General features: G+C 48.0%; 1 protein-coding gene across 1 annotated transcript in view; it reads left to right on the forward strand.

Moving 5' to 3' along the window:
• Positions 1–24,261, forward strand: part of Cryl1 (crystallin lambda 1) — a 97,538-nt gene that overhangs the window by 55,427 nt on the left and 17,850 nt on the right. Inside the window, exons 4-5 of the mRNA XM_050152290.1 lie at positions 12,329–12,490; positions 18,893–19,087. Of these exons, the coding sequence (XP_050008247.1) occupies positions 12,329–12,490; positions 18,893–19,087 (357 nt within the window). The remainder of the gene's footprint in view (positions 1–12,328; positions 12,491–18,892; positions 19,088–24,261) is intronic.

Raw genomic sequence — 24,261 nt, forward strand, 5'->3', positions numbered from 1 at the left:
TTTTTTTTTTTTTTTTTTTTTTTTTTTTTTTTTTTTTTTTTTGAGACAGACTTTCTCTGTAGCTTTGGAGCCTGTCCTGGAACTAGCTCTTGTAGACCAGGCTGACCTCGACTCACAGGGATCCTCTTGCTTCTGCCTCCCAAGTGCTGGGATTAAAGGTGGGGGTGGGGGCACCACTACCTAGCTAGTTTTTTGGTTTTAAAGATTTTATTTTAGTTTTTTTTCCTTTTTATTTATTTTAAAGATTTTATTTTTAAGTTGTGTATATATGTGTGCATGTGCACGTTTGTGCAGTGACTGTAGATCCAGCTTTTGGTGTTTGCTGTGGTGTATCTACTGTGTGTATCGTGCCGGCCCCCTGGTGGTGAGTGAGAATTGTTGGCAGTGTGTGCTGTTTTCCCCCAGGAATTCTGCTTAGTTGGGGATGCTGTTTGTCTTCTCACTTTACCAAGAGCACGGCATCATATGTGTCTGTTGTCATGACAACAGGCCAGCAGCTAAGTGGCAGTTTGGATTGGCACCACAGTGTGGTTTTGCTTTCTTCAGTCACCAGAAGTGTTGCCTGCCCTGTTTTAAGTCAGTTGCCTCTGTGTCTGCTATCTCCTAGAACTGTTTCTTGGCAAGCTCCCTGCATCTTCTTGCTGTCCTGGCAAAGATCTGCCCCCCCCCCCCCCCGGAGTCCATTCCCTTAACCAGGGTGCTTTGAAAACACACGTTAAAGCTGAGGTTGTCCTCTCTCAGACATCCACCTTCCTAAAGTCCCACAGATACACCCAGTTTATCTGTGGCCACTACCACAATCCCAAACACACTCTTCCCAGGGGAGAGAGGCCTTTGTACTCAGACCCTGAGCAGAATCACCCTAAGTCAGAAGTCAGACAGGCTAAAAGCCCAGACCCTCAAGCCACGGTGACAGGAGCATGCTTTAAACATGTGGGTCCAGGATTGGATAGTGAAGGCAGGAATAGGGCTCATGTTTCTTCTTGCAGCCCCTTTAGACAGCGTGTTAGAGCACACTAGATGACTGAAGTCCTCAAGCCGAAGGCATGGCGTAAGATCAACAAGTCCCACGGGTTTTCTTTAATCAGTGACAATGTTCACTGATTGTCTGCCCAGACTTAGTTCAGGCCCTTTGTCAGCGCACTGGACATTGAATGTCCCTGCTCCGCTAACTCACAGAACCGGCTACAAGGAGGAATGAGGAGAGGGACTGGGGAGGTGGATCAGCAGTTAGGATCTCGTGCTGTGCAAGCCTGAGAGCCTGTGCACACCTGTAATTCCAGCAGTGATGGGGCGGGGTGGGGGGAGGTCGGGAGGTAGTTAGAAGGGTTGCTGGGGTGTGTTGGATGCAGCTTAGGAGAGAAATCTCAAGCTTCAGGTTCAGCAAGAGCCCCCCCCCCCCCCCCCCGGCATTAGACACCTCCCCTGGCTTCTGTGTGCACACAGGCACACACATCAAACACCTAACCGCTTACACACACACACCCACAAAATACACTTCACACACATGTATCTCGTACACGCGCATACACATAATATTAATTTGGAGGGGGGTTGGTTTCCTGAGATGGGAACCTTGAACTCATGACCCCCCTGCTTCAGCTACCTAAGTTCTGTGATTGAAGGCATGCCCACCATACCCAGCTGGTCTGCTAATGTTTTTGTTTGATTTTGTTTTTGGTGTCAGAAGTTGAGCTCAGAGCCTCTGTTAGGCTAGCCAAGTGTTCTACTCTTTGACTGTACCCCCAGACTCTTACCATTTTGTGTCTTCCTGCATGCAAGACATAATCTATTCATTCATTCATTTATATTTATATTTTGTGTTGAATGTGTCCATGTGTGTGTATGTACAGGTGCACCTATGTAGCCGTGTTCATATGTCTGAGTACACGTATGGAGCTAGGGAAGAACCCTGGGTTTTGTTCCTCAGGAGCCTGCCATCTTGTTCTTTTAAGACAGTGTCTCTCACTGACCTGAGTCTTAATGTTTGGGCTATGGTTTTCAAACGTGTCTCACCTTTTCAGCCTTTCAGGAAGGTATTTGAACCAGCTCCCATCCAGACACTGAAATGGACTCTTGACCCTGTGGCTCCAGCATCTGCTCCAATGCTTTTGCTTTTTTTTTTTTTTTTAAAGATGATTTTCTTAGCTTTCTATCAGTGAAGCACTTCAATTAAAAGGATGGTTTGTTTTGTATAGAATTGTCCAGTAGTTGAAGAAGGACTAGGTTTTCTAGTACCTCATAGTTTTAGAATCAGAAGTTCTCACAAATTGATGGGAGAAAGGTTTATTTCCACATGGGAGTGTCCCCCTCCCCCCACGAACTATCTATCTACCCTTGTTTTCGGGGTCACAATATGTTTTCTTTTCTTCATAGCTATCTTGGAACCTGTGGGGAACCCTGGTGAGAGTTGCATTCTGTTGCAATCGGAGCGGCGGGGCTGCATCCCCAGCACCCCGGCCGCCTGCTAGCTTATGCCCCGAAATAATTACACGGACACTGTATTCTTTTAAACACTGCTTGCCCGTTATATCTAGCCTCTTCTCGGCTAACTCTCGCACCTGGACTAGCCCATTTCTAATAATGTGTGTAAGCACCACTAGGTGTGCTTACTGGGAAGATTCTAGCCTACGTCCATCCTGGGTTGGGGCTTCATCGCGTATGCCCAGGAGAGCAAAGCAGGGCCTCTGCTCCAGAGAGCAGAGCTGTCGAGTCTGAGCTCACTTCCTCTTCCTCCCAGCATCCTGTTCTGTTTACTCCTCCCACCTATGTTTTAACCTATCAGGGCCAAGGAGTTTCTTTATTGCTTAACCAATGAAATCAACAGATTGATATATGACACTCCCACATCACTTCCCCTTTTTCTGTTTAAACAAAAAAAGAAGGCTTTAACTTTAATGGAGCAAAATTACATATAACAAAACAGTTGTCAAGTAAAAATTACAATATTTATATATTTTTTATCTTTATCATAACTAAGGAAAACTATAACTATAACTATCTATCTATTCTTCAACTCCATCAAAGACTCCAGAAGAATACAATGGCTATCAAACTCCATAAGGATCCTCTTCGATGCCCATCTTCCTCTTGAAGTATTTTGGTGATGCCAGGAGCAGAGTGTCTCATTGTCATGAAAAGTCCTAAATTATTAAAACATTTAAATGCCATATTCTGTAGCCTTTGAAAGATGAAGAATGCCTATCTAACTGAAATATATCTCTATATATCTAGAAAATCTAACTAACATGACTACAAGCTTGATTATTATTGATCAACAACCTATATATCCTAATTATACATTACAATTTTAAATGAACTACACAATCACAATACCTTAATCAAGATCAGAAATACATATAACAAAATTGACATTAAAATCCATACCAATGCAAATTATTTATATCTATATCATATCCCCCTTTAAATGTAAAAGAACATTTATAAACAATATTTTGGGAACATGGGCACAGTTTTTTCTCTCCAAACTGCTTCCTGCTGAATGGGGGCGTTGTTAATTAGGTCTTTCATGGTATAACCTGTGTGCTAGTTTCATCTCAGTTGGCAGTTGAATGAAGCAATTTTCTGAAGGAGTTCACAGTAACCCTTCAGGAGGGCGTGGTCCATCATACCATATCGGAATAGAAGAAATGAACAAGGTCTCATCCTCTGTGAAAACAAAATAAGAAACTCCTCTCCAAAGCATCATGTCATTAGATCCAAATTTCAAAGCATTTTCAAAATATCTATGTTGGATTAGTTCAGCAGCATTTATAAACAAATATCTTTTGGCAGCTGTTTCTCCTTCCTCAGCATTCAAACAATTCAAAGAGAGCATAATAGCATAAAGTATCAAGATTCTCAGTGTATTTTCCATCTTTGTACGCTTTATTTTAACCTCTATTTCGTTTATTTTTACTTTTATTTTATAGTCTCTGTATCTTTGTCCTGGAATAACCCTGTAGACCAGGCTGTCCTTGAACTCTCAGAGATCTGCCTGTCTCTGCCTCACAGGCATTGGGATTAAAGGTGTGTGCTACTACACCTTGAATTCACAGAGATCTGTTTGTCTCTGCCTTCTAGACACTGGGATTAAAGGCATGTGCTACCACACCTTGAAGTCACAGAGGTCAATCTTCCTCTGCCTCCCAAGTGTTGGGATTACAACAGCATTCTACTATAGGCCAAAGGTCATGGCAATAAACTAATAGACAATCCCTCCTACGCACTTAGATTAAGCATCTCCCTTTCCACTCCTCTGTCGGCTTTCTTGATGGGAGATAAAACATCAGGACTGTGGTTCCATAGAGGTGTGTGTCAGTCCCAAGGTGATACTATCCCTGTGTTCTCACAGGCAGTCAACACAGACTTCAGAAGTGACTTCCTGCAAAGCCAGCGGGCTGCATTCCACCGTGGTAGATACTGGCTGGGGGCTGCAGAGATCTGTCTACCCGCCTGGGTCTGACAGTCTTGGGATGGTGGACCATCCCCTAAGGCTGCTCCCCCATCCCTGCACTTTTTCCAGAAGTTCCTGGCTTTACACTTCTGTTTGTTTGCTTTTGAGACAAGGTGGGTGTTGTTCCTGGAACTATGTAGCCAAGGTGGGATCCTCCTGCCTCTGCCTTTTAGTGTTGTGATTTACAGGTGTGGGACCGTGTCTCACTTCCTGCTGCATTTCCTCCTGTTACTCAGGCTTCCCACAGTCCGGTGACTGTGTTGGATTGATTCGTTCCATATAGTTTATTGTAAAGCATATCACAAAGGCTGTGGTTGGTAGAGAGGAGGCCAAAGCTTCCAGAAGCCTCCCCGGGCTTGCACCCTCCACAGTCTCCCTCCCACCTGTTTAGCAGTGCAGACGGTCATCTGAACCCTGAACCCTGTCCTTTGAGTGTTGGGGAGATTTCCCTGAGAAAGTGTGATTGAAGCAAGGACAACGGTATTAAAATATGGTTGGACGAAAGGGTCCAATCTCACAGCAGCAGCATGGGTGGGTACCAGTCAGACTCCAGGGCCTCAGCAGGCTGCTCGGCTGCTCCACACAGCATTCTTTCCTCTAGGGCATGGACAAGACTCTACTGGAATGAGGAGTATAACTTACTATCTGTCAGGAGAGGTCAGAGGATTTCTTTATGGCCAGCTAAAGGCAGGATGGGGGCGGCCTTGGGGAAGGAGTTGTGGATCAGCTACCACGGGAGAAAACCAATACACATGTCTTAACATCACGCGCAGTTGTGCACTAGACTCATTTTGTGTGGCCTTGTGAGGCAGGCCATCAGCATGGGGTCCCTACCCTACCTTCTTGCTATTTTCAAGGAAACGTCATGGCTTTGGTGTAGGACCCTGGTCCAATGACTTCTCTCTGCCCTACATGCACACACCATATGAATACTTGGTTGGTTTCTTTTGGAGCCTAGGAAAGAATATTGTATTGCCAGCCACTCATGTTTGACTATTCATGTTGACACAGACTAGCATTATATTAGAAATTGAGGGTTAAAGTGACTCTATTTGTATTAGATATTTTTTTCTGTATTAGATATTTTAAATCTTATTTTGTTATGTTTTAAAACAAGTCTCGTATAGCCCATGATGGCATCAAACTCCGGATGCATTTGCCTCTAGCTCTTGAGTGCTGACAGTTGGGTGTTTGCCATGATGCCTGGCTTGTAGGAGAAATCTTGACCCACCAAAACCACCAAATAAGGCCATTAAAAAATCAGTGTGGTTTCAATTTTTTCAAAAAGAAAACAAAATTTTTTTTAAAGATTGAAGTATTCAATATGTAACAGACAAAACTAGGACTCTCTTTACAAAGGTAGTGAGGGATGCGGTGTACATATAATCTCAGCATGTGGGAGGCAGGGGCAAGAGGATCTCTAAAACTTTAAGTCTGCTTTGGTCTTCATAGCCAATTCCAGGCCAGCCATGGCTATTCAGCTAGATCCTGTCCCAAAGAAAACAGCACAACACAAACGGACTGGGGATGGTAGAGTGCTTGCCTAGACTGCAGAAGGCCAAGTGCCGCCAATGCCGGGCATGGCGGTGCATGCCTGGGACCTCAGCAGCTGGGAGATGGAGGCAGTGAGACTGGAATTTAAGATTATCATTAGCCACACAGCGAGGCCACCCCGGACATATGAGGTGTGGGGCGTGCGCTCTCTTCAGTACCATAGGTGAGGATGACAGCTCGAACGGATGATAAAGGAATCAGGAAGAGAAGCAAGCAAGCCTTCTGATTGTCAGCACTAAATAAAGCAAATGCTGTGGCTTTAAAATGGATTTTTTTTTAACTTAATGGAAATTGCTAAGTGCCTTCTTCAAACTGTAGCAGCTGGGTGTGGTGGCACAGCCTTCAGTCCCAGCCTTCTGAGGCAGAGATGGGCTTTATCAGGGCTACAGACTGAGTTCTGAAGTAGCCTGGGCTACCGAATAAGATCCTGCTTTACTGTGGTTGGGCAGGTTTTTTTTTAAAACCAACTTGTAGCCAGGTGTTCATATATGCAATCCTAACATTTGGGAGGTGGGAGGTGGGGACAAGAGGATTAGGAGTTACTGGTCATCTTTAATTACATGGTAAGGCCAAGGCTAGCCTGAGCCACAAGAGACCCTGTCTGAACACACACACACACACACACACACACTACCACCCCAAACAAAAAAACACCTTACAAAAACAAAAGTCTCAATAACGAGTATTTAAGAATGTCACTTCTCTTGGAGCTCCAGTGGCACAGTGGCTTAGCCCATGGCACTCAGACCAATGTCTCCTCTTCCTCCTGAGAAATACTAGAAATTCCGTAAACCAATAGCATAAATAGAGATGTAAGTGAACTGTTTTTATTGCATTCTTTTTTTCATGTCAAGCATCCAAATTGTAAATAAATGATCCCATGAAAGGTACAAAAATATCCCAGGAATGAGGATGGGAATAGATGTTTGGAGGGACAGCGCTGTGCCACCTTTGCCTCTGAGGTTCTGGGACATCACCTGAGGCAGCACTGCCTTTTAAAGCAGACAGCACTAATCTCTATAAGCAGAACACCTAAGCTCCAGGAACTGGTCCCTCAGTACACTGTGCCCTCTGCTCCCCACGACTGCCCAGTATGCTGTACCCCCCTGCTCCCCACGACTGCCCAGTATGCTGTACCCCCCTGCTCCCCACGACTGCCCAGTATGCTGTACCCCCCTGCTCCCCACGACTGCCCAGTATGCTGTACCCCCCTGCTCCCCACGACTGCCCAGTATGCTGTACCCCCCTGCTCCCCACGACTGCCCAGTATGCTGTACCCCCCTGCTCCCCACGACTGCCCAGTATGCTGTACCCCCCTGCTCCCCACGACTGCCCAGTATGCTGTACCCCCCTGCTCCCCACGACTGCCCAGTAGGCTGTACCTCGCTGCTCCCCTCGACTGCCCAGTATGCTGTACCCCCCTGCTCCCCACGACTGCCCAGTATGCTGTACCCCACTGCTCCCCACACTGCCCAGTATGCTGTACCCCACTGATCCCCACAACTGCCCAGTATGCTGTACCCCACTGATCCCCACAACTGCCCAGTACGTGGTACCCCACTGCTCCCCACACTGCCCAGTATGCTGTACCCCACTGCTCCCCCAGACTGCCCAGTACACTGTGCCCCCCTATTTGCCTTGGGAAGATCTCTGGGTATAATTTGTTTGGGATCATTGTGGAGACCTCTAGTCTAGCAGAGTGAGCACATGTAATATACTTAAACAAAACAAAAACCAAAACTTTAATTGGATTTTTAGGGGGAAAGGAGCCCCATTTGTTTGGCAGAGATGTTGGAGGTTGGAAAGGAACGTCCTTTCCTCTGAACACAGAAACTTCTGAAGCAGGGAAACTCTTGTCCCCTTCATGTCTCTTCCCTCTCTTGCTTCTCCTGTCGTCCTCTTCAGGAATGTGGACAGTCGCCTGCTAACGGATAGTTTTTAAAGACTGTGCTCTTGGGGAAGGCACTGAAGAGAAAGGGGTGGTCATTCGACAGCCGGAAGCAGATTAATTGCTAACATCTAGCTGCCACGCATTCTCCATTCCGCTCTCACCTCCAGCCCTGTAGTGACTGTCCCCTGGGCTCTGTCAGTTTCTCTGCCTGACCTTCCTGAGTCTTCTTCCCCCACGTTAAAAGCAGCTCCTGGAACCATGTTGTGTGCAAAATCCCTAAGTACTGCAGACTTCTGGGCTTTCTTGGAAAGCCCACTGACATTTTCATTCAGATATTTTACATGAGTCATGGAATGCCTTTTCAATTGTGTGGGGTGACTGGGTGGGGCAGGGCAGGGTAGAGGCCATTAAAAGAAAACCTCAGCAAAGTTTCATCTTCGCCCTTCATGGCGGACATCTGTGGGAATGTGTGTCCTGTGGCCAGTGGCGGGACTTGACAAGCAGGTACTCACCTAGTGCCTTGTTCTCTCTGGGATTGTCCAGTGAGCCAGTCTGCTGGAACTGTGCAGATTCTCCAGAGTGCAGTCCTGACACGTCCTCAACAACCCAGATAACTTTTCCTATATATGAGACACTGACATTTGTCTGTGATTTACTTTTTAAACAATTGTAAGTGGAAACGTTACACCCATCATTCAGTTTCTTTAGTTGGGGAGTGGAGGAGAAGGCAGTATTGAAGTTTAGCCTCACCTGTTAGCTGGGGCTTCTGCCTGGACTTGGAAGCTGGTGAGAGATGTGGCTCAGTTGCCAGGCCCCAGGTTTGATCCCTAACATGAGTAAAGCTGGCATGGTGGCTTATGCCTGGGATCCCAGAGAGGTAGAAGCAAAGAGGTCAGGAGTTCTGAGTCAGCCTTGGTTACGTATTGAATGGCTAGCCTGGGCTAAGGGACCCTGTCTCAAACAAATATAGGAGGAAACTGATTTTGACAGCCGTTAAGAATTGTGGACTGGGAAGTTCTGTCACAATTTACTTCCCAAGGGTTCACCATTTGATTTTGTTGCCTAAATCTAGTCATGCCTATGGCGTCGGTTGTGTATGAGCCTATTTTTTTGTTGGATGTGGCAGCCCCACTCCCTCCAGACAAATAAACCCAAACAAACATAGTAAATCAGCTCTGTAGGGACATGTGGTCAGAGTTTAATTAGTTAGAGGCAAGCAGTGAGGCCAGTCAGTGCAAATACTTCACACATAGTAGCTTTTTATAGAAGTACACCCACAGCGGGCTGACTGGAGAAGCAGAGAGGTGCGGACCAGAGAGCCGGTGCGGACCAGAGAGCCGGTGCGGATCTACATTTCTCTGCCATAGCTGTTTGCCCCATCTTTGCAGCCCTTCAGGGCAAGGATCACAGCCTGTGGGGGTCTGAGATCCTGACTAAGATGGCCCACTCTCTTTTATAGACCTGGGCTACCTTAGTGAATGACAGGAAATTGAGCCCAGCGTGACATGGACCGAAGCCTGAGGCCCGAGGCTCCCTCCAACTCATACAACTTGGTTACCACAGCAAGAGCAACCAAATGTCAAGCCAACAGGCCACTGGAAACCCTTACATAATTGCAGGAGGCTTGGGTTTCCTGTGGTTCAGATTTTCTTGCCTCTGTCATGATCAAACGATCGGGAGAAAGGCATAGAATTGCAGAGGAGAATCTGCAGGGTGGCGCACAATGAGCCCATTCTTCCCCAGCTCACACAAGCCCTGCCTCGGTCTTCACCTCTGGCTGGACTACAAGGCTCCATTTAAACTGAACCCACCTCGCAGACTTAACTGATCCAGGAGTGACTCAGTAGGAACAGCCAGCTACTGTAGCTCCTTTCCCGTTTTGATAAGCGGACCGAACACAATGGGCTTTACAGTTCTTAAATGACTCCATTCTTTGCTTCTGTGTATGAGATGAGATGCTTATATGGTTTTTCCTGTAATAAAATTGCATGTGGCCTGATTATTTGTTTAAAAGGTATAAACAAACACAGTGTGGACCCCTTCCCATTTGAATAAAATTAACATTTTTTAAAATTTTATTTTATGTGTACGGGCACTTTGCCTGCGTGTGTGTCTGTATATCATGTGGTGCTGGGAACTGAACCCAGGTTCTCTGCAGGATCAAGAAATGCTGTTAACCTCTGAGCCATCTCTCCAGCCCCTGCTGTATTTATTTATTATTTATTTGTTATATATTCTTTTGAGACACAGTGTAGCCTCGTCCTGTCTCAAGCCATTGGTGCAGCAGAAGGTGGCTTTGACCTTCTTGATCCTCTTGCCTCCACTCCCGGATGCTGGGATTCTAGGCTGGCTGACCTCCTCTCCCCGGATGGGATGCTGGGATTCTAGGCTGGCTGACCTCCTCTCCCCGGATGGGATGCTGGGATTCTAGGCTGGCTGACCTCCTCTTCCCGATGGGATGCTGGGATTCTAGGCTGGCTGACCTCCTCTCCCCTGATGGGATGCTGGGATTCTAGGCTGGCTGACAGTTTTTATCTGTGAGGAGTGATTCTGATGTCACTTTGACACTAAGTTTCTACAGTTGAGCTCTTGAGTTTCTTTACATTACCTTAACTGTTGCATAAATGTAATGTTCCAGGGAAATTGGCTGGGTGTTAGAGTCACTGGAGTGGCCAAAGTGCCAGTGTGATTGTGTTGATTGGTGTGAGTCACTAGGACAGTGGTTCTCAACCTATGGGTCATGACTCCACCGAGGGTGGCATATCAGATATCCTGCATATTAGGTATTTACATTATGATTCATAACAGTAGCAAAATTACATTCACAAAGTAGCAACGAAATAATGTTATGGTTGGGGGTTAGCACACAAGGAACTGTATTAAAGGGTCACAGCAATAGGAAGGCTGAGAACCACTGAGCTAGGAGATGGGGGATCCTGGCATCAGTAGGATGCCAAGTGTGGGGTGTACCCGTTCTCTTTAAGTAGTGACAATGCACTGTGGCTCTGAACTTATGGTTGGTAATTCTGAGCTTAAGGAATCACCAGGATGCTTGTGAAAAATGTGGGTACCTCAGTCCCACCTGTACAAGGTCCAGGGTGGGGGTTGAGATTTTGTAGTTAAGGAGCACCTCATTGATCCTACTCCTTGGCTTTCGAGCCATTGTGAGAAGAAAGTGAATGTCACAAAGGTCATAGCGGAAGGTCTCTGCCTCCCAGGTGAGCAGGAACCCACTTTGCTAAGAGTGACCCTCAGTGTGATCCCCATAGGTGCGGTGCTTCCATCCAGAGCAGGGTGTCCACCTCAACTCCAAGTTCCCAGCAACACCCCCCACCTGTGGCCAGCCTGGGCTGTTTGCGATTGCCATCTCAGTCCCACCCAGCCCTGTAATTAGAATTTCAGAGTGCTTGTTATCAGCAGTAATTAATCCAAATTCACTCCGCTATCTTTTCTATCCGGGTGCCCACCCCATTGAGTGCTTTGCAATTGTTAAAAACAAAGGACTGTTTCCAGAGGACTCCCAATTAGGAATGGGTCTCGGAGTGCCTCTGGGAGCTACAGGTGCAGTGCGTTTGTTCATTGTAGGATGAGATTTTCCCTTGAAGATGTGGATGTGATGGTGGGGCAGATGGGATGAAAGCACTCGCGTTATAGTGGTTCGCCGGAGGGCCCCTGTGAGTGCTGCTGTAGGATTCTTCTCCCGGACGGACTTTTGCATCGTGAGAATTCTCAGTTGGCAGGTTCCCTGCACCCTAGTTCTGGGAAATGGAGGCAGAGTTGCTTCCAGATGCTGGGCAAATACCTTCCCCATGGAACTGACCCCAGCCCAGGCCTCTTAGGGTGAGAATGTTCAGACCTGTCTAAAACCAGTCGTGGAGCGAGTTCTGCAGCTGGATGATCTTTTCTCACCTCTGGCAAGGTCCATGGCTGCGGTTCCACTAGCAAAACAGAGACCAATAAGAACATGCACATTTACTTAATAAAGTTTTATGTGGCACCACACTAGTCGGAAGTGAGGATCCAAGAAACCCCATGTGGTTTTCCAGCTGGTAAGATGAAGAGTGGACAGAGGGATTCTGACCTAAGGAGTGAGCAAGGGCCTTCTGGGTGGGTTCGTCCTGTCTGTTTCCCTGTCTTCCAAGCCAAGGTGCCCCTTTCCTCTTCTCTGTGTGTGCAGGGCACCTCCTGCAGAGTCTTGTGACCTGCTTCTGGGAAAGGCAGAACTCTGTTTCATAGCCTTTTGCAGAGTGGGGGTTGGGGAAGAAAACCAGTAAAACTTCCTGCCTCAACTGTTTTCAAGGTGCCCTATGCTAGGATTATGGGTCCCTCGATGCATCATTTCCAGATTTGTTCACTTTAGGGATAAAGCAAACACAGCCTGACTGTTGTCATGATCCTAAGTCGTCCTCCCAATGTGTCCCTTCCAGGAATGTGCTCCAGAGAACCTGGAGCTGAAGAAGAAGATTTTTGCCCAGCTGGATCGCCTCGTGGACGACAGAGTCATCTTAAGCAGCTCCAGCTCCTGTCTGATGCCTTCCAAGCTGTTTGCGGGCCTGGCCCACGTGAAGCAGTGCATTGTGGCTCATCCTGTGAGTAGTTGTTGGCTTGTTCCCCCTTTGTGGTGCTGGGCTCAGACTCAGGTCCTCTCACTCGCTAGTCAAGCACCAGGGTACACTCCAACCCTCGGGAGTGTGGTCCGCCTGGGGACGTGATTGTATCTCCTTCTATTTTTAGGGGCAATAGATTGCAATGGATCTGCAGGTATCTTGAACTGCTTTATTGAGGTGTAATCCACATACCACAAATTCAGTTCCATCGTTTTGCATACATTTAGGATTGTACAATGTCATCATTTTAAAAAAAAGGAATATGATCCAAAATGCCTTGGACTTTTATCTGTGCACGGCATAAAACAGGCAGTATTTAATGCATTAACCCTCAGGGCACCCGTGTGGTAGAAGGCTAACGGCTAGGTGAGCAGCCCCATTATCAAAGTAAAAGAGCTGCATTGAAAATGTCCACGTGGGTTGGGGGCTGGCTGAGTGGATAAAGTGTGTGCTGTATGAGCATGAGGGCCCGGGGTTGAAACCCGAGAACCCGTGTAAACTGAGAATAGTAGTGTGTGCATCTGTAACCCCAGAACTGCTACAGGGAGATGGGAGGCAGAGACAAGAGAGAGGGCCAGCTAGCCCTGTGTGTGCAGCTGCAAGCAACAGAGACCTTGTTTCAAACGAGGTAGAAGGCCAGGTCTGATGCCAGGGGTTGTCAGCTCACCTCAGACTGTGGCTAGCACAAGTGTGCACTCATACTCACATACATACACCCCCTCACACACATGCACACAAGGTTTTAAAATGTCCACGTCATGCGGGAGTTTATAGGCGTGTCACCGGCCTTGTGTCATTCACAGTAGAATCAGATCTGTTAAAATGTAGATTCCGGGTATCACTGACAGAATTCTGAGTTGAAGTGTTCCCCCCGCCCCCCCGTCTCTGCTGCTCCCCCTTTCCCCATCCACTGTAATTGAGTAAGCACATTTCTTCACCAGGAACGCCTTATTTGGTCAGCTGGGCCACAGGCTCCAATTAGCAGGTGCGGGAGGGCTCAGTGAGTCTTTCTGAGGTTACCATGTCTTTGTGAAGGCAGGGAACAAGCACAGGGGTTTAAAGATCACACGGTGAGTGATGTTGGAGTCCTGACTCTGAACTCAGTACAGCTGTGCAGAACCAGGACAGCCCGTTTGGGTGGGAAGGCCACTGTAGCTCCAGCTGTGATAAATAGGATGGCATATGGTGTCATCACCAGCCAAAAGCTATACAGAGGAGCAGGGCCAGCCTGGCTGGGTTAATGGGAACTGTGCTGGAAGCTGAGGTATTGCACAAGCAAAGGCCGTAGGGCAGGAGCCAGGGAGAGTATGTGGGGTGGGACCATGATGGCATCTCTGGGAGAGCACACACACACACACACACACACACACACACACACACACACGGTGGGGGGGGTTGGAGATTAGAGAATACAGACGAGGTACCTGTGTTAGTTGCTTTTCTTATTGATGTGGCCAAATATCTGACAGGAAGTAGGCGAAGAGAGAGGTGTTTATTTTAGCTCTTAGTGTGAGGGGCATCCTGACAGAGAAAGTATGGGGAGAGAAGCTAAGAACAGGCTGGGGGTGGGGTCAGCTGTCAGCCTCAAGGCCCATTGCAGAGTGACCATTTCTCACTTTCTCCAGTGAGGAAAACTAAAGGTTCCAGAACCTTCCAGAACAGCACCAGCAGCTGGGAACCAAGTGTTCAGACACATGAGCTAGTGTGTGTATGTGTGTGGGGGAGCTTTTTTTTTTTTAAAAAAATAAAGATTTATTTATTTTTAGTTTATGTGTCTGGGTGACTTGCCTGCTTGTATGTCTGTGCACATATATGTCTGGTGTAGGCAGAGGCCAGAAGAGGACATCAGATCCTCCAGAACTGGAGTTACAGACAGCTATGAGCTGCTATGTGGCCCCTGGGAATAGGACCTGGTCCTCTGGAAGAGCAGAATGCTCTTAAATGCTGAGCCATCCATCTATGCAGCTCCACAGAGCATCTCCTATCTAAACCATAGCAGCATCCCTTAACCAACATGCTTGGGACTAAGAGTATTTCAGAGTTTGAACTTTGGAATGTTTACATAGCCTTTACCAAATGAACATCCTTAATCCAAAAAATCTTCAAGTCTGAGAAGCTCTGAAATTTAGATTTTTTTTAATTGAGAATAAGAAAAAAAAAAAGTTTCCGCCTCCTCCCAGCCTCCCATTTCCCTCCCCCTCCCCCACTCTTCTCCCCCTCCCCCCTCTCTTCTCCCCCTCCCCCCACTCCTCTCCCCCTCCCTCTCCTATCCAAAGAGCAGTCATGGTTCCCTGCCCTGTGGAAAGTCCAAGGTCCTCCCCCCTCCGTCCATGTCTAGGAAGGTGAACATCCAAACTGGATAGGCTCCCATCAAGCCAGAACATGAAGTAGGATCAAAACCCCTTGCCATTGACCTTGGCTTCTCATCAGTCCTCATTGTTCGCCATGATCAGAGAGTCCGGTTTTATCCCATGCTGTTTCAGTCACAGTCCAGCTGGCTTTGGTGAGCTCCCAATAGATCAGCCCCACTGTCTCAGTGGGTGGGTGCACCCCCCGTGGTCCTGACATCCTTGCTCGTGTTCTCCCTCCATCTGCTTCTCATTGGGACCTTGGGAGCTCAGTCCAGTGCTCCAGTGTGGGTCTCTGTCTCTATCTTTATCCATCACCAGATGAAGGTTCTATGGTGATATGAAAGATATTCGTCAGTATTGCTATAGGATAGGGTCAGTTCAGGTTCCCTATCCTCAGCTTCCCAAGGGACTAAGCATGACCTGAACAAGGACGACACCTCTAAACGAAATACTAACATGAAAGGGGAGAGCTCATGGGGCCTCAACGGTAGACAAAGAGATGCAGGCAGCTATGGAATGCTGAGAGAGGGAGACATGGTCTTCCCCAAGGCAGTGGCCCCTGATTGGTTCGCCAATACCAGCTGGTCAACACTGAAGTCATAATATACATACGAATGACATTATATGGACTGAGGACGTTGTACTTAGGGATATATGTAAAACAACAAAGAAAAAGAGGTTACAAACTTGAAAGTGTGGGGGGGAGGTTGGAGGGAGGAAAGGGAAGGGAGAAATGGTGTAATTATAAAAATAAAATTAAAAGACGAAAATAAAGAATAATAGACAAGTACATAAACTAAAGCATAAGTTCAAACCTCTCTAAAATACGGTACGATGGTTCTCTTCTATAATCCCAGGACTAGATGCTGAGGCAGGGGGCTACAGAGTTCTCAAAAAAAAAAACCAACAACAACACAAACAAGATGAAAAGCCACTACAAATTGATCTGTTTGTGCAGAGCCTTGCTCAGCTTGCAGAAGGCCGTAGGTCTTAGTCTTGGTAGGACACAAGAAGAGTGTACATGTGTGTGTGTACACACACACAATCTTTTATTATTTTTATGAGGTGCTGTTTTAGCCCAAAATATTGTTAACTAAAGCAAATCCGATCACTAAAGTTAACTGTCTCTGGAGTCTTTCATACTACTGTGGGCCATCTCAAGTCATATGGACTGTCCTAAATATTCAAGAGTCATCCTTAGTCTTTGAGAATCTACATTTTCTCCTAATCCCACAGTCCTGACCAGAGTGGCTGAGCTCACGTCCTCAGCCCTATAGTCTTCTGGGATCTTTGCCTGGACAGGAAATCAGATGTCAAGGAGGAGGCCTGGTCATGCCCCCGCAGGGCCTTGGCACAGTGGATATTTACCATTGCAATAGACTGTGGCCTCCACCTCCACACTGGGAAGCTCCAGCCGGCAAGTTAGGACAGCCCCTTGTTCTCTCGGGCATGGTTTCTGCAGGGTCAGGGCAGAATCTCTGTTCCCGGGTGAGTGGAAGGTACTGAGCAGTGGGTGTGTGCTGTCAGCAGTGAGGGGCTTCCTGGACTGCCCCTTCAGAGGCCATTTAAGATCCGCTGCCTGAGCCTCGAGAAAGGAAGGGGTGTTCATGCACCCACCTTCCCTGCTATGCCATTCTTGTCCTCAGATGGGTTTTATGTCAACTTTCCTTTTGTAGGAAGGAAGCCAGAGTTGCTGTGTGTGGAGATGGCTTTAGGGAGACTGGCGTGGGGGCACCGAGGCGCTCTCCATGTCCCCACCGTACAGTGTAGGCCGCCATCAACACTGCAGAGCATCGTACTTATTTTGGCTTCACTTTAAAAAACTTTCCCTTCGTCTTCCTTCCTGATATTTTGTGGGATCAGGGTGTCTGGCCTCTCCGTGCTCAGTTGTATAGGTCAGGTTGCCTAGAAGGAGGCCACAGACTCTGGGCTGGACCCAGGTTCCTGGTCAGCTGCAGGGTGCCTCTTCCTGGAATTGGATAAAGGCCTGCTTTCTTAATAAAGTGTCTGCTGCCAGTGTATCACGCTTCCTCCTGTGTGTTAAGTAAGGGCTGAACCACCGTGCTCCACCCCCGACCCTCTTATTTCCACGGTGTCTTGCCATGTAGTCCAAGTCGTTCTGAAGCTCGAGACCCTCCTGCCTCAGCTTCTTGGGAGAATGAAAGGCCAGCTCCCTGTCCTTTTGCTCTGGTTAGACATCAAGTCAGTCCTATCGGTTTACAGCCTTGGTTGAGGGAACCCTGTGGTGATGCGCACACCTGCTTCTAGGCAATCTGGTGTCCGGGGGAGGAGGGCTGGGTACGGAGCATGTTTAGATGCGGGTTTCCAGCTCACTTCTCAGGAAGCTTGAGAGGAGCGACCTCTGTAGCCTGTGGGTGATGACGGTCCTGCAGTGTCTGAGACCATGGCCCCATTCCCCAGGAGACATCCGTGGGTATTACCAGGGATTACCCTGCCTTGGTTAGACCCATGAGAAGAATACCATCCCGGGCAGACTTTTGGACATCAGCTTCCTCTGTTGTGTGACATTTTGCCCTTTCCTCTGTCCACTGTATGGTCCAAAGCACTATCGCTGCTCATCTCTGACTCCAAAGAGGGATTGATTTCATTGTCAGAGGCCAAGTGCTAGAGTTGTGAGACCAACCTACCCGGAGCCTCCTGGAGGGAGAGGAGAGCGACCAGGTTCCATCTCAGGAGTCGGAAGGGTCCAATGTCAGATATATCACTTTTTTTTTCTTGAGACTGGGTCTCACTATATAGCCTTGGCTGGCCTGGAACTCTCCGTGTAGACCAGGTTGGCCTCGACATCACAGAAGCCCAGCTACATCTGCCTCATGACTGCTAGGCGCTGGGATTAAAGACATGCACCACGATGCTTCCTCAGCTGCACAGCTGGGGCAGGGATCATGCCAGAATTTGGAGCTGGAGGTGGGGAGATCAGAATACTGTTTTTAATTTCTTTACTTTTAATTGTGGTAGCCACACCATAAAATTGACCACTTTAACCATTCTAAGGGGGTGGCTCAGAGGCATTAAATACATGAATACTTTTGTCTTTTCCTGACTATCCATCTTGAAAACCTTCCATTTCTGAAGGAGGTTTACCCCCTTAAATATGGACCAGATTGTCACAGTACAGACTTGTTAGGCACTGCTAGGCTGTGTTTTTTTTGGGGGGATGTTTGTTCATTTTTATGGGGAATAGCCAAGGAACCAAGTATGAACCGAGAAAACCAGAGCTGAGGACCACACCAGCATCTCCACTGGGTCCCTCCCATTGGTGGGGCCTTCCTGTCTCTAGCACCCTGAGGCGTGAGGCTGCCAAGGTGCTGGGTTTTCTGTGATTCCCAGACATTAGCTCGCCAGAGTGGGTGAGGTGCACAAGGAGGGACCAGGGAAGAACCAAGCGTTGGGAGGTTCTGTCTAAGGAGTATTTGAGACAGGGGTTACTGTGTAGCCCAGGCTGGTTGAAGCTAGTGTCTACCTGTCCTCTGCCTCCCAGGCTTTGGGGTTGCACACATGAATCATCACACCCGAGTCTAGGATGGGAAAGTGGTTCCAGACAGTGGGGATAGGGAAAGCCATGTCAATTACTAGTATAGAAACCTTGTCCTGGGGAGGCTGGAAGTCTTGGGGTTCTCTGGGGGTTCTCCACAATTGTATATGGGATGTCAAGGTGCACCTTGTGTATTCTTTTCAAAAACAAACCCCTACAGTTCTGTGCACATTTACTCCCCCCCCCCCCCCCCCCCCCACCCCCACCCCCCCCCCCCCCCCCCCCCCCCCCCCTCCCCCCACCCCCCCCCCCCCCCCCCCCCCCCCTCCCCCCCCCCCCCCCCCCGGCCCGGTGTGCACGTGCCCCTATGCATGCGTTCCTTTCTCAAGTCTTCTCTTTGGATGTGGAAGCCAGGGACCTTTCCAAAGTTGTCCCCACCCCACCTACCACCTAATATAGGTGAGCTGGGGTGGGCCAGAGCAACACCCATTGTCAGCCATGGCCTTGATTCTCTTACTCTTCTCTCCCTCTCCTAAGGTCAATCCACCATATTATGTCCCGCTGGTTGAGCTAGTTCCCCACCCAGAGACGGCTCCAGCCACAATGGACAGAACCTATGCCTTGATGAGGAAGATTGGGCAGTCCCCTGTGCGAGTCCTGAAGGAGGTCGACGGCTTCGTCCTGAACCGCCTGCAGTACGCGGTCATCGGCGAGGCCTGGAGACTGGTGGAGGTTTGTGCCCTGGGTCCCTCCTTCCTTTCCGGTTCCTCCTGGCCTCCATCCCATCTTTCTCCTCCTTCCTTGTGTCCTCTCTTCCATTCTTCCCTCTCACTCTTTCTCCCTCTCCTTGTCTTCTTCCCCTCCTTCCTCTCTAGCCTCCATGGTTGAGTTGGGAAGGAGTCACTTTCCAAGTCTGTCATAGTTAGAGGACACTCGTGGCTCCTTGCTCTCTTCTGGAGACCCAGGGCCTTCCACTTGGAAACAGAACACAACATAGCAGTTCACTGTCTGTTTGAGAGATCCCTCTCTCTAAGTCACTATTTGATAGCAGACACAATTGCAAACCTCTCCTGCCCTTTGTACAAAACTACCTGTGTGTGACATGTTGTGTTTTCCCGCAGACCAGTTTTTACCTCTTGGTGTCAAAATGTTTCAGGATGAGAAAGTATTCTTTTTGTACAAAGTAAATTTGTAGTCCCTTAAAGAAGCTAGCTTATTTCAAGAACTGAGGAAAACCATGATGAATACTAAACTTGTTAGTAATAGGCTTGTCTGCTTCATGGGTCAGACATATAGCAGCCGCATCCATGCAGGTCATAGTGAAGTGTATAAAGGACTGCCTGGTTCTCAGGCGAGGGGAGAGGGCTTGGCTGGACCGTCCCTACTGGGTGGAACACCACAGCTCCTTGTAGAGCGCACAGGACGGGAACCAGGAAGCCAGCTGTACCTCATCTTTTGTGGGTGTTGTATTTCCTTCCAGCATTTCCTCCGGGCTTCAACAGGTGTGCATGCCATGTGTGACGCCCCTGTTAGAGTCACCTTGTGACCCCACTGCCCATGCACGAGGTGCACACTGTGCCGTGACTCAGCGTTGAAATCTGCCTCCCACTCCACACCTGCAGTGTACGTGCTGGGCTCTCACACTCCTTGAGAATGTTTCAGAAATCAATCAATGTCAGGATATTTGAAAGGAATCCTGCGTTTAAAATACCTTCTTCGAGGTCTATTTAAGATAGAACAGCAGTCTGGAGTATGGCGTGGTGAGAAGTGGTGCTCTAGCAATTTGGGCTCTCTATCTGTTAGGTTTTTAGGGTTTTTGTTCGTTTGTTTGTCTTGGTTTTTGGCTTTTCAGTACAGGGTTTCTCAGTGTGGCCCGGGTATCTAGGAACTAGCTGTTTAGATCAGGTTGATCTCGAACTCAGAGATCCGTCTGCCTCTGCCTCCCGAGTGCTAGGATTAAAGGTGTGTGCCACCACTGCCTGGTGAATTTTTAATTTTGTTTTTAAATTCAGAGTAATTCTTTACTCTGAATTAAGTCTTGCTCACTTTACTCTGAAAGTTGTGAACCAACTCAGAAAGAACGTAGAGACCTGTGTAGGACTTTAGGCTGAAGACGTGCACAAAAATCATCTGTGCTTGACCACACAGCGGAACTGATTGTAGGCTGGAAGATCTGAGCAGCATTGGTGCATCTCCTTGTAATTGCTGGAGGAAAGCACACTGGAGGGGATGCTAAGTTTACTGCCCTGCAAGCTCCTTCTGTCTAGACACGGGAAGGTTAGGGAAGTGTGGTTAGAACCCAAAGTCTTGCTGTTCCTGTGGTTCTAGAGAAAATCTGTGCTCCAGTGCAAGGGTCTGAAGACTGTTAGGGCCAAGCTGCAGTGTCTCCAGTCTGTGGGGCTCTGGGCTCTACCCAGGGACAGGGAGGTGGAAGGCATGCAGAGAGCGTAGGGTGGAGCCCAGGAGCATGCTTCCTTTTACCCTATAAGCTTAGCAGCAGCTCTTTAACTCTTCTCGCTGGACCTTGAGCAGGGGACCCTGGATACTGGCTCTCTGCTGAAGCAGTTGCTGGCATTAGCTTCTGTGTGTCCACATGGACCCCTTCCTTTCTGTAGCTTTGCAAAGTTGAGTGATAGGCTGTGGTTTATCTGGAGGTGACTGAAGAAAATCTCCCCACAGTAACTGCCAGCCGCATGAGCCCTCTCCCACAGAAGTGTGTCTGATGCTGTACCTGCTGGGTTTGGCTGAAGGGTACCTGGCGGTTGTATACATTTTTATGGGAAGGTCTGTGCTGCCTCGGGCCTGGTTCCTCCTCAGCCACTACAATCAGCAAAGGCTGGGCAAACCTATGCAGAACCCTGGCTTTCTGCTGCAAATCTGGCTGCTATGTTCTCAGCCTCCAGCCTGGAAGGAGTTAAGTGAGACCTCACAACTTCAGATAGAGCCTGCTGAACTTAAGTTTACATTTTGGGGTGTTTCAGCTTGTTTGGAATGTTTCAACTTGGACTGGGGTTTTCTAAGTGTGCTTCAAAACTCTAGGGTAACTTTGCTATCAAAAGCAGAATTGAGGCTAGTCGCAGACCTTGCGAAGCTTCCCTTTTCCCAGTCCCCCTTCTTCCCTCCCTCCCTCCTTCCCTCCCTCCCTCCCTCTCTCTCTCCCTTTCCCCCTCCCTTCCTTCCTTCCTCCCATATTCCCTCTCTCACTGGCTTTTGGAGACAAGGTCATTTTAAGAAGGGCAGGCTCGTTTGAAGCTCATCATACAACCTGAGTAAGCCTTGGACTACTTAGTCCTGTTTACAGGCAGGCCCCAAAGGCCTTGGAGCTCCCCTTTGCTCGGAAAACTTGGGCTGGAGTGTCCGACCCTCGCCTGGACTGAGAGAACAGAACGAGCTTCCGTATGTGGGGTGGCTTCCCCGCCTCGCCAGTTCCCCGTGGGTGCTCCGTCTTCTTGCTCTCTGGAGTCACAAAGCAGATCTACATGATAGATCAAAGCAGAATTAATTGAGACTGGAGAAATCTTTTTTAGGAACCTTACATCACAAATCCAGTTTCTTTAGTGGTAGAATTTCTGTCTGTTTTCCTCTTGTTTCAGTTTGGATTGCTTATGGTTGCTCAGGAATGGGTTCATTATTTCAAGGTATTACATTTTTTACAGGTAAAGTTTTGGTGATATTACTTTTATCCATTTTATGGCTTCTAAGCCTACAGTTATGCCACCGGTTTTATTTCTGAAATTCATTTTTATGTCTTCTTTTTCCCATTGCGTTTGGTTAGGGGTTTGTCAGTTTTATTTATTTGTAAATTTTGTTTTGAGAAGCAAAACTGTGACACTTGGCCTTCCACGGCTGTGACAAAATGCCCGAGACAAGCACCTTTAGAGAGCAAACACTGACTGTGGCTTCCAGTCCTGGAGGGCTCAGCCCATGACTGCCTGGAGCCTGTTGCAGGACCGCATGTCCGCATGTGGAAGAGGAAGCTTGTTAATGTTCTGGTGTCCAGACTGGGAAAAAAAGAGGAAGAGGAAAGACCAGGGTCATATACTCCTTCAGAGACACATTCCCTATGACCCACTAACCCAGTAGTTCTCAACCTGTATGTTGTAACCCCTTTTGGGGTGGGGGTCAAACAACCCTTTTACAGGGGTCACATAAGACTATCAGAAAATACAGATATTTATATTATGATTCATAAGAGCAGCAAAATTATAGTTACGAAGTAGTAGTGAAAATAATTTTATGATTGGGGGCCACCACAACATGAGGAACTGTGTTAAAAGGTCACAACATTAGGAAGATTGAGAGCCACTGCACCAGGCTCTACCACCTCCCAGGAGTGCCAAGCTAGAGACTAGGGCTTCACTCCATTGGCCTTTGTGGGACATGTAATGTCCAAACAGCAGAACCTTTTCTTTCACTTACCAGTACCTATATATTTTCCTGCTTTAAATTAAAGTCACTAACAGTGGAGGACATAATTAAATTTTTGTAGCTAAGCAACCAAGACCAATCCTAAGAGAAGCAAAGAGTGACATGGGAAGGACTCCCCTGTGGACATGTCCACAGCAGGTGCTTGTGAAAGGATCCCATGCTGCGGCAGCATTTCTAGGTAAGAGAGAGAAAGTGCAGTAGCGAGAGGCATGTTCTTATCGTGTCTGTGCGCACCTGTTTGCTACAGCCCCACACCTTCTGGAGAAGAATGGTATCCAAGAGAATGAAGGAACTGGGGTCTGTAGTATTGTCTCATAGATGGCAGCCCTGTTTCGTTCCCTCCTCTCGTTTGGCTTCATATCTGGGACACAGAAGACCTTCCTGAGCTGGTAAATGCTGGGCGTACAGGTCTGACTGCAGTCTAGAAACACTAACATTTCCCCGCCAGGGCTGGGTCACTGGGTGATGAGATCCTTTCGGCTGGGAATGTAATTTCAAGTTCATATTCCTGAGGCATTAACACGGTGAGGGAAGTTGTGTTGTGATGAAAAGTCTTTGGCCAGACAATAGCTGAGTCTATTGCCCATCAGTTCTTTCCCCATCAGGGAAAGGTAGGTGGGGAGCCTGGAATGAATCATGAAGCCATTAGCAGGTTCTCAGCCTGTTGGCATGCTTTGATGCTTGGTAAGCCTTGGAAGTTGCTTACCGTGGGTTTTATCCTTCTGAGCAGTATAATCCCTAGCAGGACTACTGTTCTTGGGGCTCAACGGGAATGAGGAGAAAGCATTCTCTTCGCCCTTGAAATGTTTAAGAATAGATTGACAAGTGAGTGACAAGGCACGCCTGTTTGTTTTCCCACCAGGACCTCACAGGACACAGCGCCCAATAACCCCTCAGATGATCATGTGCCCTTTTTCTTTTTTCTTTTTTGGTTTTTCAAGACAGGGTTTCTCTGTAGCTTTGGAGCCTGTCCTGGAATTCACTCTGTAGACCAGGCTGGCCTTGAACTCACAGAGATCCGCGAGTCTCTCTGCCTCCTGAGTGCTGGGATTAAAGGTGTCTGCCACCACACCTGGCACGCGCCCTTTTTTCCCAGGGAGAGGGAAATGAGGACATATTTGAGGGGCAATAATTTCTAGGCAGAACGAGTGACCTGGAAAATAGATAGTAGTTCATACGCCATTCCTATTGGAAGTTAAGTGGACTCAAGAGAGGGACGATAGCTGGCGACATCGTCTGTCCAGGGGTGGTGGCATCTCAGCCATCGTGCTGTGGTAGGCCGGCTTAGTTGGTGAAACCTCAGAGAGACCAAGGCGGTTGTTTTCCTTTCTGGCCAGGCTAGTCTTCAGGCAGGAAAAGGAAGGTCAGCTTGTGTACGCAATCTTCCAGCATCTGCCAACACAAGGTACAGTGCTGTGTTGTGGCCCCTGCATCCTGAGATACTGGATTCAGTTCTTAGCCTCTTAGCCTTTCACAAG

Source organism: Alexandromys fortis, unplaced genomic scaffold (assembly GCF_014885135.2).
Source record: "Alexandromys fortis isolate MF-2015 unplaced genomic scaffold, M_Fortis_MF-2015_v1.1 scaffold_75, whole genome shotgun sequence".
Classification (NCBI taxonomy): domain Eukaryota; kingdom Metazoa; phylum Chordata; class Mammalia; order Rodentia; family Cricetidae; genus Alexandromys; species Alexandromys fortis.